The following is a 14,352-nucleotide window of genomic DNA, read 5'->3' on the forward strand; positions in this document are numbered from 1 at the left end:
TCTTTATCAACTTGTTATTGTCTTTGTACAGAGGTCCGTTTTGAGCCTTACTCTGGATCGGAGATCAAGCTTCTGAAAAGGAACCTCAAATTCGCTCTCTGGGCCCTCCCTCGGTGCTGTTCACCCTCAGCAATGCATGAAGAATGGCTCAGGGGGCTGGGGGCGGCCGGTAGGGTCGGGGGCCCTGGGAAATCCTAGATTTAAGTCTTCCCTCTGAGGCTGCTGTGATCGCAGACCTCACACACACATAAACAAACATCTGAGGACCAGTGTCTGCCACCTACTGTTAACAGGAAAGTTAAGACGCAGAACACACTTTTTCTCTTTAAAAAAATATGAGCTCACACATGAGTATTAGTAGACGTAAAGGCAAGTCTAGGAGAATATAAATCGTGTTCTTAACATACTTAGACTAATATTTGGGAAGGAAGATTATAATTTTTAATTCCTGAATTATAGATCCTTGTCACGTTGGCATTTTTCACCAGATCAGATGTTACTGTATTTTGAACTGCCTTCTTGAGGTATAACGTATCTGTGTATGTGTGTGTGTGCCATAAAATACACTCCTGTAAGTCAACAAATCAATACCTAAGAAGGTTTTATTACCTTCCCAGAGTTGGGCAACAACACTCCAATCCAGTTTTAAAACCTTTCCATCATCTCCCAAGAAGATCCTTCACCTCTCACTCCATCCCTTGCCACTACTGATCTACTTTCTGAGTCGATTTGCCTGGTTCTGGAAATTTCGTGTAAATGGAATCCAACAGTATGTGGCCTTCCGTCGGTAGCCTTTTCACTGAGTTTCGGAGCTCTCTCCGTGTTGTAGCGTGTATTATGTGCCTATCACGTGTGTTATGGTGTGAGATCCGCTCCACTGGCTGTGGGACGGTTTGGCTAGTCTTACAGAGGTCCTGCACTTGGTCCATGTCTCCAGTGATGGCCACGTGGAGTGTTTACAGGCGTGGGCTGTGATGAATAGTGCTGCTGTCAACATTTGTGCCTGAGCCTCTCTGTGGACATAAACTATTAATTTCATGATCAGAAAAATAACAGAACTAAACCATCAAAGCGAATCCTCAAGCTGTGTCTGGAATACATTTCCTTTACCAAAATGGGAATTTGAAGAGTGGGGCAGAAATCTTAAACTAGGAGAGAAAGATGTGTGCTCCTGACGAGGCTGTCCCTTCCTCTGGCCCAGGGATGCTTGTTTGACTCTGGAAGGGCCCTCATACTCGTACCATTTGTCCAAAGCTTCACAACCCACCCAACGTCCCATCTACCCCCCTGCACCTCCGATCTCAATCTCAACCAAACATCACCTCCCCCACAATTCCTTTAGTTCAAAAGCAGCAAATTCAGGGAACCCCACTTCCCTGAGCCTGCTGCGTTTAGCCAAAGCAGGGGTTTGCTGGGGGTGAGGGGAGAATGTGGAGAAAAGCCTGAAACGCCAAGTGCAACTTCGTGGGCTGCGTCTTACGATGTAGCCATTCAAGTTCTTAGGCGAGGTCTTTTCCCGGTACGCCAAGGTCAAAGGTGGCAACTAGGGGAGGCAAAGGATCAGAAAACCACCTAAAGAAAGGCTGTAGTTCTGTTACTGTAGGCAGGAAAGAGATGCAGGAAACAACTCAGAGAAAAAGAAGCACAAAGTCAAAAGGCATCACAAGAAGGGCGTCTTATTTACCAAGAAGAGTCAAGAAGCAGACGGCCAGCACGTCCTTGGGGGACAATGTTTAATACAGGTAGATATACACAATTTTAAAGCACTTTGGAACAATCTGGTGGTAGTGAGCATTAGTGATGACACCCGTCCTGTTTATTAACTACAGCAGACTCTCCACTGGAAGTTCCTACAGCAACCTGAGTTCCTTCTGTGTACCTAAGGATTCAAGGGACGTCCCTCCCTGCTGCAGACGGTGGCAGCCTCCCCGCCCTCTTCTGACACTCCACAGGCTGCCCTACTGACCTAGGGACATTTCTCTGCTCCTCTTTGCCCGTTACCTACGGGATGCAGACTGGGAACCTCTGTCTCTCTCCGTTTCCTTCTGCTGGTTTTGGTTTAATCCCTAATTTCTCGGTGTGTGAGGATGTTCCTTAACTTGAACTCTCTTGCTTTCCTACCTTAGCGACTGTCAAGACAGCATCAAAACCAGCAGAAATCTAGCACTGGGCAATTTTCCAGACTTTCCACTTCCTACTTGCTCCGAATCCTGTGCTGGACACAGGGTTACCTAGTATTGTCTCCTTTTAAGGAAATCGAGGCAGAAAAGTTCAGTGACTGCCTCACTGAACATCATTGCACAGTCACAGAGCGGTGGGACCAGAAGCAAGTTACAGGCCCCAAGTAAGTTCTGAAGTTTCAGGTAGATGTGCTGTGATCAAATATGTTAAATGCAAACTAACACGGGAAGGGGAGAGGCAGTAACAAGTCATAGTAGTAGGTCTGTAGAACATAATCAAAACCATGGATTTGGTATTTTAAGAACATAGCTTGTGAGGAGTTTTCTAACTCATTTTTAAGTTTTCAGGATCCTTTATACATTTAATTTTGTTAAAAAGGCACTGAGATCCTGAAATTGAACTGTAGACACTGTTGTGGGTTTAAAAAACTTTCCCTTGATTTATAAAAATACATCTTCCATATAGTACTGAGAACTAATTTTACGGGACAAATAGCTATTTAATCTTATGACCCTGTAATCAAAACTTGCCTACACCCAATTCAGAGTTACAGCAGTTGACACTTCATGGCAAAATCCTCGTTCTAGGTCAACATTTACAAAAAATAATTTTTTGGGGGGGGGAAGAACATGCTTAAGATTCCACCTGAACCAATCGATCAGCGGTGTTTGTTCTGATGCTTTTATTTTGGAGTCCTCTGTCCCCAAATGACAGGTGTCATGGTTACCACGGGTGTTAGAAACTGAGATGTTTTTATTTTTGCTATTTGAGAGTAAAATGGTAGATACCGTTCCAAACCATCATCGAAAACGCAGAGCAAACTTTTCTGTATATAAACTGTACATAAAAACAAGGCACTATACATTTTTGGGGGGGGTAGATATTAAGGTAGAAAGGTTGATTCACATAGATTCTTCAGAGGCCATGCCATGAAGTACAAATTCTTTGTTCATGTTAGCACCGGAAGCAGTACTCAGAACAAGTCACACCGAATGCTGGAGGGAACATTCCAGAACGCGTATGAAGATCCATACTGGTGGCAGAGTTAATTGAAGGGGAGCAACTCCGTCTACCTCTTAATATTATTTTGACACCCCCCCCAAAAAAAATCTCAGAAGTGAATGAATACATATTGCTTTGTTTAAATACATATTTGAACTATACGGTGTTTATATAAATATATATATAATTTTTAGAATCCACAAACTATCAAAACAACACTTTTTAGAAAGAGAAACTGCTTCAAAAAACAACAACAACAAAAAAGGCAATGCTTAGCTGGAACAGGAGGGCAGTGATAGAGCAGCTGTCGAAGAATCACCGCTGAAGTGCACGCAACAGATACTTTTATTAACATTACCTGCCGAATTGTGCAAAGGAAGTTTCCCAACAGTTCTCTCCAACATTTACAAAATACACAGCTCCAGGACGAGCAGAGTGGTTAACAACGGTCAGGTTCGGAAAACTCGGACTTAAAAAATACTCGTTTAAAAATACTCGTCCAAAAATAAATATCCATTTCCCTGGCCCAGTGGTACGGAAGGTGACCACTGAGGTTCCACCGTCATCTCTGCCACTCAGAACAGGCCTTTCGCCTTCTTCAAGTTCACCTGCTTCCACACGGGCAGTGCGCTGTACTCGTCTCGCGTCATGTCTAGTGCAAACTGGAAGAAGTGGAGGAAACGCCCAGTGGATCAGAAAAGGACCCTTGAACCAACTGGGTCGGTTCGTTACCACCCCAGCTGAAGAGGCACTCACCTCAAAGTCTTCGTCGGTGAGATAAATCTCCAGCTTGAGAGGATCCACGCCTTCCGGGAGGGGCCTGGCGAGGAGATCAGCCAGCGGATAGATGGTTTTACAGAGCTTGGCTAAGACGTCTTCCACCAGGGTGATCTGATTGGAAACTTCTGTATCCTAGAGAGGAGGGGGCAGGGAGGAGAACTGGGTGTCCCACGTCTGAAAGTGCTTTATCGAGTGTTTGCGAAGCCACAGCCCTGTGCCATTTGTACACAGCCTGGGGCCCAAGGCCCTTGCAGTTCTCCCCCATTCACGTTGTCTCACCCTGCCTCAGAGCTTCAACTACATCCCGTCTCAGGGCTGCCTCCCTCTGAAAAACATTTAGGGACCTTTCCAGGAGTAGATGACGGACTAAGATGACTGGATTGAAGTCAGAACCCCAGAACCCTCTAGCTAATGGAGTTTGTTCAAAAATATTAAAAACTAATCAACTGTAAAAGAAATCACACTCCATCTCCTGGTCCCACGTCTTAATCCATGATAGAAAAATAAGGTAAGAAAATGCATCTAGGATATTCTGGGGTAGAATCGAGCTTTCCTCCCCGCCCTGTTCCCTGTATACCCCCAAACCACTGTGTGCATTTAGTCTTAACAGGCTACTCTTTGTGAATTATCTTCCCCCAGAACCCTTGGGACCCTGGATTGGCAGCTCTCCTCTTGAGTGGGCAGATGAAGGGAATGAATGACCTAGAGTTGCCACCGAAGTTGGCAATATAGGGATAGACCAATGGTCCAAGAGGCGGATTTTGGAGTGAACCTGCCTGCAGCGGAGTACCGGCTATTCTACCCGCTGACTCTGAGACTTCACTTTGGGCAGGTGAATTGAAGTTTTTGCATCCGCGTTGAAAAAGTGGAGATAATAATAATAAGATAGATCTTGATGGACTGTTGTGATAATTAAATGAGGAAATAAATGTAATGTGTCTGTAGTGTCCAGGGCAGAGCCAACGCTCAGTGAATGAGAATTGTTTCTGTAACTTGCTGGGGCGGGAGACCTGACCCTTCTCTGGCTGAAGTCCCACAGGCCTGCATGACCACAAAGGGCTCCCTGCTGACCCCTCATGACCTGCAGTGGATATAGAAAAGGGATCACAATTTATGTCCTTGAACTTAGACTGCAAGAGGCAGCCCCAGGACTTGTAATCCCTAGAGCCTTAGGGTTCCTGAACCCATATTTATCAGGAATGGAGCCATCTTGCTCTGGCTGTGCCAAGCCCTTTCCCTGTGCTGATCCAATCCATGTGGCTAACAGGAGATGGGTCAGAGGGAGTTGTAGTATTTGCATTTTCAAACAGGCTGTCTCCCTGGCTAGGCAGCAGTGAACTTTGTTTTACCATTACTCAGATTTCCTTTAAAATACACTCAGGTCATTTCCCCCAGAAAAGTGGCTCTCCTACACAGTAACAAAATCAAAATGTAAAACATCTCTTTCCCACCAATCCCTCCCCCCTGAAAAAAAACCACTGGACTAACAATTTTAATAACCCATAAATTAAGAAATTTGACATAGCTGTAGTAAGCTTCCTTTCTGTATGGTCGGACCATAAAACATTCTGGATGATAATACATTTTGGTAGACAGAAGTTACGATAAATGTCTTCGTGTGAAAATACCAGGTGGTCTCATAAAAGACAGCACCCGTTTGTTTAGCTGTCTGGACATAGAGACCCATCACCGCCGATTTGTTTTGTGATGTCTGAAACAGTGAGGATGTGGTTGTGCCTTATAGGAACGTTGAGAAGTAATACCAAGCAGGTTTTTAGCTAACAGATTGAGGAGCTGGCAGCCTTTGTGTATAGATAGTCTTTAAAGTAATTAAATTCCCCTTTGCTTGTACATTGTACAATTTGAGTCCCATGTGTAGAAAAATTACTGAAATGGTATAACTGATTTCCTGTCAGGCTTCTCCCCTTCCTAAGCTAATTCCACGTAGACTTGTTAACATGTTGCAAAAGAAAAATATTTTCTCACTTTGCAAGTGCAGTTGGATGCTTCTCCCCCAGGTAAAAGTCAACCCACAAATCCAAAAGGTGGGGGAGCCTCCTTCCTAGGCCGGGTAAGCACGCTCACCATTTCCGTGATCTCGGCAATGTCCTCTCTGTGCTCCCAGCTGGGAAACATATTGGTGAATGTCAGGGGCTCCAGACCGGCGTGGATAAGGTAAGACTTGGGGGGCGGCTTCTTGAGATTTTTCCCTGTAGTTACACAGAATATGAACGTCATCAAGGACGCCATCTCTCTGGGTGCCCTGGAAATCTTTTTCCCTCTTTGTTCAAACTCTTGCCTTTATGCTTAAAATGCAAGTTATGAGTGGTTCATGACAACAGGTGGATACTTTTTCTATGAAATGTTAACTTTATGCCTGTAAGAGTGATATATAATCAACCTGGCTCTATACTTCTACCCAACAAAATGCTCCTGGATCCCTGGAAGGGGGAAAGTGTGGCTCTGTGGTTTATACTGTGTTTTCCCCAAAATAAGACCTACCCCCAAAATAAACTCTAGCAGGATTTCTATGCATTTGTTAAATATAAGCCCTACCCTGATAATAAGACCTAGTGATGGGCGTGGCTATGCAGATAATAAGACCTAGTGATGGGCGTGGCTATGCAGATAATAAGACCTAGTGATGCATTTTGGCATGGAGAATAATAGATCACCTAAAAATAAGCCCTAGTGTGTCTTCTTGAGAAAAAATAAATATAAGACAGTGTCTTATTTTAGGGGAAATATGGTAGATGGGGCATTTTTTTCCCTCTTGCTTTAATGTGGGATTAAGTTCAATATAATTAGATAACTAAGGATAGCGTTTTATAAGTTTACTTTAGCTATAATGTTTGGTAATAATTTATTTATTACTAAAGGACTTTTCAGGAAGAGACTTCATGATACATACTTGGGAAATAAATATCAATGGAATCATAAAAATTTGATGAGAAATTAATTATTGGCCTCTTCATTTTATGCAAAAAGTGCCAAAAAAATACATATATACACATTTTACGAAAGGAAAAAACTATTAAATCTGTAATACTCAAGTTACCTTTGACATCAGCGTTCATCTTTTGTTATTGGTATGTACTGAGTATTATGATTTAACTAGTTTTTTTACTTTCTTAAACTGTGTATACACTTTTCTGGCACCTTCTGTATAAAAGACCACAAATGGATTTCAGGTGTACAGTGTAATAAAACCCCATAAACTTACTGGAGGTCTTTCTTTTTGGATGTAATACTAGAAGCAATAATGAATAATAAAAAGGTTGGCATTAGCCATTTGTGCAGTTGGGGGGAGACTTCTATTCCCCAGTGCCCTGGTGACAGTGAGCACAGTGGAGGCAGGCTTGTTTCACAGTACGATTAATCCTGAGTGCACTAGGGTTTTAATCTGTCCGGGGAACTCCATGAGGCAGCCTTTAATCTTGAGAGTAGCAAGTTCAATGGCCTCACAATAAAAAAAACTAGTTCTCCTTCATGCAAGCAGCTGAGAATGTGCTTAAAAATTACCCATAGCTCAGGGGTTAGGGCACCGGCCACATACCTTGGGGCTGGCGGATTCGAACCTGGCCTGGGTTTGTTAAACAACAATGATGACAACAAAAAATGGCAGGGCCTTGTGGAGGGCGCCTGTAGTCCCAGCTACTTGGGAGGTTGAGGCAAGAGAATCACCTAAGGCCAAGAGGCTTTATTAAGGCTGGCTGACACTCACAGAGAGGGTTAAGGGGTCTGGGGCTCCAGAGAGCTGCTGGCTGGTGTGCTGGAGGGTTCCCCTGCTCCCTGCCTTGCGCCCTGGGGGCTCAGCACCCGGGAGGGCTCACCTTTGCAGTACTGGAGCACTGTCTCCATGGCGCTCTTCCGGTCAGATGCCCAGCGAATGCGGGCAGAGCCGGTGATCTTGTTCTCAATGGGCCACCAGCCTTGCCAGAGATACACCTCATGGTGATTGTCCACGAGGAACAGCGCTGCAACGGAACAGGACAGTCAGGAGTTCCTTTCAGGATGCTTTCAGCTCACCCTTCCCCAGACCTAACGGATGGCTTGTCTCCCTGTGCTGGGTCAGAGGGCAAGATCTCGGCAAAGGAGCAAACAGGGGGCACCTCGAACATCCTGCCCCTTTAGAAGTTCAGCTGGGAGAAGCCTCTAGGGAGAGTGAGGTGGTCTCAACAAGGTGGTCTTTCATTCCTATTTTCCAGGTCCACCTCTCTTTGCCCAGCTCAACTGCAGGCCCACTGTGGCCCCCTCTGGCTACTGGCAGGGCTGTGATCAGAGAGGAGCAGATAACACGCTCAAGAGGCTGTCAGCACCACTTATCTCCCAAGAGCACAGCTCACTTGCTGTCCAGGTCACGGGCACTCTCACCCCAGCTCTGACTGGTTAGTGATGATGCGTCCACAGTTATCTTAGAGAGAAATGGGCTTTAAGAATCAAAACTGTTGTGTCTCTTCCTCCTTACTTTTTCTCCTCCTCACATCATCGGCCTGACTCTTCCATTACATAGCAAGAGGGCTCCAGCCCCCGCTGGCTCGGCCCGCCATGTGTCTGTTCCTGCTGTGCATTTCAGGATGGTGTGGAAACCACAGGGTGATAAAAGCTCAGTGGAGGCTCACACCCTGTCGTGGGCAGCAGCCTCTCTTTCAGGACACTTACTAGTATTTCCCACAGTAAGACATGGGCACTGGTCAAGCTTTTAAGCGGTGACCTGGGCTGCCATTTTAAAGGAACTGCAGTTCAGGGTAACTGCAGCTCAGGCTGCCATTGTAAAGGAACTGCAGCTCAGGGCTCTTGTAACATGAGAAGGAACAAACGTGAGCTAAGGGGCAGCTGACCTTGGACTTGAATGGAGGGAGGGCAGGAAGGGCCATCAGCCCAGCCTCCTGAGACCATCCCAAACAGACGGAGAGCATAGGGGCTTCTGTCTTGAGAGGGTGGCCTGGTAGAAACAGCCCTGACCTTGGCATTAGAAGGCCTGGGCTCCTCCGTGGAGCCTTGGTATGGCAGAGACTGTTCTTTGACTAACTCAGCCAATACCAGTCCCCGACCCCACTCTGCCATCTGCTTTCCCAGGCTCCTTTGAAGCCCGGGTGGCCATGTGACCAGCTCTAGCCAATGGGATGTAAGCAGAAGTCAGCTGGGACTTCTGGGAAAAGTCTTTAACCAATGAAAGGTAGAGATGTCGCCATGGTGGCCCCTTTCCTCTCCCCTTCTGTCTGTCTCAAAGCCAACAAGGCGACTGCAGCACAGGCAGGCAACTGGGGTGTATGAGGCAACAAGACAGAGGAACTGCAGGACGGTGGGCAGAGCTGCCGGCATGCCACTGTTGGCTCCCCTGGTCTTAAAAGCTGTCTCTGGGTGAGTTTAGCACCTGAGCCTCCATCCCTTATACCAGAGGTCCCCAGCCTTGCTGGCACTAGGAACCAGCTTCATGGTCTATAGACGGTGGAGGCAGAGGATGATAGGTATCAGGATGATTCAAGCCATTACATTTACTGTCCCACTTTATTTCTATTATTGTTACATGGTAATACATATAAATGAAATAATTCCACAAGTCGCCATCACGCAGAATCACTAAGACCCTTGAGCTTGTTTCCCTGCAACTAGACAGTCCCGGTGCTGGCTTCACCCTCTCAACTCTACCTCAGATCATCAGGCATCAGATTCTCATGAGGAGCACACAATCTAGATCCCCTGCACACACAATTTACAGTGGGGTTTGTGTTCCACGAGAATCTGCTGCTGCTGTGGATGTGACAGAGGTGGAGAGCCATGGGAAATGGCTGTAAAGACAGATGAAGTTTTCCCTGCTTGCCCTGTGCTGGCCTCCTGCTGTGTGGCCCGGTTCCCAGCAGGCATGAGTCTGTACCCTGGAGGCTGGAGACTGGGGCCTTATACTATGATGGGTGGTGGATTCCATCCCCATTCCTTTTGGGATAGGTGTGAAGATTAAGTGAGCTAATATAAGCAAGTATTCTGGGAGTGTGCTCGGCAAGCTGCAGCTGCTCCAGAAGTGTTAATGTAAAACCAGAAGGCTTTGTGGGAGGGCTGTGTCTGCCGCCCTGCACAGCTGCCCCTGCAGGCCTTACCTGGCTGGGGCGCACTGTACAGATCCTCCTGCAGGAAGGGCATGGAGCTGATCAGGGAGGGGGCGCGTGCGGGGTACGTGAACTCTGTGGCTACAAAGTCTCCAGAGGAGCTGCTGAGGATAAACAGGCGAGGTGCGAAGTTAAAACTCCCCGGATCTTGGAAAGAAAAGAGAACAAGGCTAAAGACATTATACGCATCCAAGTAAATTTCAGGCGGATCAAAGAATTAACGTAAAACGTGAAGTGATTCAAAGCATTGGCAGAAACGTGGGAGTTATCGGAGCTTCGAGGTGGGGAAGGCCTTTGTAATTGCAATATTAAAAGAAGGAATCAAAAGGGAAGAGGCTTATGCATTAATTATATAAAAAGGAAGAAATTATAGTGCAAAAATTTTTCAAAAATGAAAAGGCAGGTAACAAAATGGGAAATATTTATATCAACGTGTTAACATCTTTAATAAGGAAATGATAAATATCTCAATAAAATGTGCAAAATGTGCAAAGAACATTCACCAAAGTACAATGTACCAATGGCTAAAACTGTTTATATTAAAAATATATAAATGCGTATTATACATAAAGTATTTCGTGGTACTTCTAATTGAAAAAGTAAATTAGAACAATGCTTAGCTATCTGTTTTCCCTCATTAATTGCGCAAATAGGGAATGGAGAATTTGCTGAGTTAATGATTGTGTAAGGGAATGAACGCTTTTGTGTATTGCAGGTGAGAATGAACTTGGCGGGGAGGTTCTGAGGGACACTTGTTGATATGTGCTATAAGTGCTATATGTGCAACTTAAGCTCAGCAGTTCCATTTTTAGGCATTTCTCTCAGATATAAATATATATACAGTTGAAACTTCATAGCTGACCACAACGCTTCACTGACCGCCTCCTTTTTTTTTTTTTTTTTTTTTTGAGACAGCCTCAAGCTGTTCCCCTGGGTAGAGGGGCTGTGGCGTCATAGCTCATAGCAACCTCCAACTCTTGGGCTTAAGTGATTCTCTTGCCTTAGCCTCCCAAGTAGGTGGGATTACAGGCACCCGCCACAATGCCCTGCTATGTTTTGGTTGCAGTTGTCATTTGTTGTTTAGCTGCCAGGGCCGGGTTTGAATCCAGCAGCTTCGGTGTATGTGGCCGGCACCCTACTCACTGAGCTACAGGTGCCGAGCTGACCACCTCCTTAAGTTGATCTAATTTTCATAGACCAAACACGCATCACATGTGCATTTCAGCACAGTAGGCCTAGCTCCTTAGGTTGACCAGGAATGTTGACCAGTTGGCCACAGTCTCTTGGGTGGTCAACTTACAGAAGTTCTAGTGCATTTAGCACTAAGTTAATTTCAATAAACGAGCTTTAAAAGGCGATGGACTGCGGCGTTACCTTGAAGCATGCAGTCGTAGGCCTTCCTGTCCCTTCTTCCTAAAGCATCCCAGAATCCCAGAGGCTCCGAGCCTTCGTCACACTCGTGGATGGTCACTTTGCTGCTGCTGTGCAGACCCGCCTCTAGAGGACACCTGCACGGGAGAAACTCCAATTGTCTTTCATACACCTGGAGGGTATCGGCGGCACCAAATTATCCCAGCCCAGATCTACAGGTCAGTTCATCTTCTCTCTGGTGCTCTCTAACTAACCGCCTTTCTTACTCAGCCATGAAACATGCTCTGTGGCTTCAGTGTGGGTTGGGGAGGGAGGGATTGGCTCGACCCCTAGAGAGGAATGTACAATTAAACCTGTGATGAAAATAATACAGACATTTTTACATACAACAATCTATGTTGATTTTCCTTCTCACCTGCTAGCACATAAGCTTACGGGGACAGAGACTTGGGTTTATTCACCACCAAATCCCTGGTTCCTAAGTCTGTGTTTGGCTCCAAGTAGCTTCTCATGAAGTATTTGTTGAATGAATAAGTGAGTGAGTTGCTTGTGGTTTTGTTTTTCTTCAGTGGGCCAAGTGAAAAGTTTGATGGGCCATCAACGCCTGTGGACGGCTCCCTGAGTCACCTGCCATCACTCTCTGAGGAGAAGGCACCTGCCCCATTATCCTCTCTGCCCACCCTCTCCACACAGCACGGAGTTTCAGAGCAGTCCTGGGGGACATGCCCACACTGTCCTGTTGTGGTGACCAGAGAGCAGGTTTCACCAAATCGCTCTCCGGTGGCATGCTGTGGCCTTAGGAAGCACTTCATGTTTCCTGTGAGGATGTTACCAAGGTACTCAGTCACCTGCTGAGTGATGGGGGAACACGGGGCTGTCTTTGGCTGCTGCAGTGCACATTTTGCATGGGCTGCTAGGAAGCTCAGAGCCAGAGCAGTGCCCACTGGGGTGGGGAGCCGCCAGCACAGCCTGCTCCCTTGGTTCCCGCCTTCACCTCCCTCTGTCCTCCCTCTCCCAAGGTCCTCACTCAGGACTCTCTCAGTGTGGTCCACTCTTTGCTGACTGTGGCAGCCTGCCTGGGAGAGAGGAATAAAACCCAACTCGTGGAGCACGGTGGCCAGCAATTCTCCGTTGCTGCCTTCCAGAATGGGGGAGACCGATGTTCTCTAAAAGGGGACATCTTCCTGCCTGACACAGACGGCTTCCCAAATGGGCTTTAGCTTTTGGGAACACTTCACTGTTCTGACAGAACCGAAAATCGGAATCCCCCCAAAGATCTTTGAAATCTCTTCTTTCAAAATTAAAAGGCTCCAGATTTATAACTCAAAAGCTGAACTACAGAGACAAACCCCAAAACGCTCTTACTGACACGGGGGAAGCCCTCCCATCGGACGTCCTGCCTGAGACACGTGTCCTTTCTCCGTGAAAGGTCAGAGGTCTCTGAGCACATTTATAACTGTCCCCTTGGCGAAGTCACTTTGAGCACACAAGCTGGGACTCTCAGGAACCCTTCCCGCCTCAGCCTGTGTCCCTCCCTCCCTCTGGAGGCGAGCTGGCCACATTCACACAGCACTCACTGTTCCTTGATTTTATTGGCTGCTGTCCTTCCGACCTCCTTGGTGTGGGCCTGGGCTTTGCACCCGTGCCACAGGTAGATGAGGGCCTTATTTACATTGAGGACCACCATGGACGTCCTGGACCTCAGGCTGCTGCAGTGACAGGCCACCTCCAGCAGGTTCCCCTCCATGGGCACTTCTCCTCGTACGCAGTACAGCCTCCACTCACCTGCAGGGGGCACCCGCGGCACAGAGTTAGGACCCCAGCTAGTGACAAGGAAAGCAGCCCTTTCTGGTGGCCCCTGTGCAGTCAGGGACTAAGGGGACAGGGAGGCAGAGCATGAAGTCACTCTGGGCAGCACATTTGATCATCCTGCCATCCCAGAAAGCGAATCCTTCTGGGGTCAGAAGCAGGTTGCCAAAAGTTCACGATGTAGAAAAACCATTTTTCCAAAATTTATAAGTCATACAACAGGTATATTTTAAAAGGCTCTAAAGCTAAGAATTTCTTCTTCTTCTTCTTCTTCTTTTTTTTTTTTTTTTGGATGCTGGCCAACAAAAATCTCATAATTTATAATAAAAGATCCACTGATTTTTTTTTTTTCTTCTAAAAAGAGTAGACAGCCGCTGGGAGGACTCAGGTTCAGGTGAAGAAATCTTCCAGCCGCCTGCACTGCAAAGATAGGTCTTTAATTCCACAGGGAGGAGGTGGGGTATGGGCTCCCCATAAAGCTGATTTATCAGGCAAACATTAGGCAGCTTTCAGTGTGAAAGCCACAGCTATATGAAGGGAGACTGACTTTAATTCCCCTCCCCTATAAAAATACCTTCCAGGGGAGGGAAAAAAAAAAAATCAAATCCCAGCAGTAAAAGTGACTTACTTTGGGCGTTTTCTTCCTCCTCTTCCCGCCTTCCAGAGTGCACCACCATCCCCCCCTGGAAACACTGCAGAAAACAGGGGGGCTCCTTGCCCTGGAGAACCTGGACCTTCAAGTTTAGACAGGGTGAAATCAGTAACAGTGATAGAGTTTTCACAGTCATCAAAAGAATACGTGTCTATTGTAGGGAACTTGGAAAACATCAAACAAAACGCAGTGATAACGCTATTATCTGAAGATGAAAACTGTTACCATTCCGCGGCCTTCCTTCTAAAGTATTGTTCAGGTAGAAATGTTTTTGTTTTTGTTTTTGTTTTTCCCCTAAATGAAATAGGGAGTGTTGTTTTATGTTGCTTTATACCTTATTTTTTTCATCTAATGTTTTTCTGTCATTAAGTATTCTTTTAACGCATGGATTTTCATCTTTGAATGGGATTCCATGGTATCAGTGCAACAGGGTTGCTTTAAACCTATTTT

The 14,352-nt window shown here is 46.2% G+C and overlaps 1 protein-coding gene across 1 annotated transcript in view; it reads right to left on the reverse strand.

The window, feature by feature from the left end:
- Positions 1–1,716: 1,716 nt before the first annotated feature.
- The window catches only part of SVIL (supervillin), a 237,409-nt gene continuing 224,773 nt past the window's right edge, over positions 1,717–14,352 (reverse strand). Inside the window, exons 32-39 of the mRNA XM_023511420.1 lie at positions 13,879–13,984; positions 13,019–13,226; positions 11,445–11,578; positions 10,062–10,217; positions 7,797–7,940; positions 6,049–6,173; positions 3,940–4,095; positions 1,717–3,845 (exon numbers count right to left, since the gene is read on the reverse strand). Coding sequence (XP_023367188.1) covers positions 3,759–3,845; positions 3,940–4,095; positions 6,049–6,173; positions 7,797–7,940; positions 10,062–10,217; positions 11,445–11,578; positions 13,019–13,226; positions 13,879–13,984 — 1,116 coding nt within the window. The 3' untranslated portion in view covers positions 1,717–3,758. The remainder of the gene's footprint in view (positions 3,846–3,939; positions 4,096–6,048; positions 6,174–7,796; positions 7,941–10,061; positions 10,218–11,444; positions 11,579–13,018; positions 13,227–13,878; positions 13,985–14,352) is intronic.

The sequence above is a fragment of the Otolemur garnettii genome, unplaced genomic scaffold, assembly GCF_000181295.1.
Source record: "Otolemur garnettii isolate 467f Iridium unplaced genomic scaffold, OtoGar3 scaffold00019, whole genome shotgun sequence".
In the NCBI taxonomy this organism is placed as follows: Eukaryota; Metazoa; Chordata; class Mammalia; order Primates; family Galagidae; genus Otolemur; species Otolemur garnettii.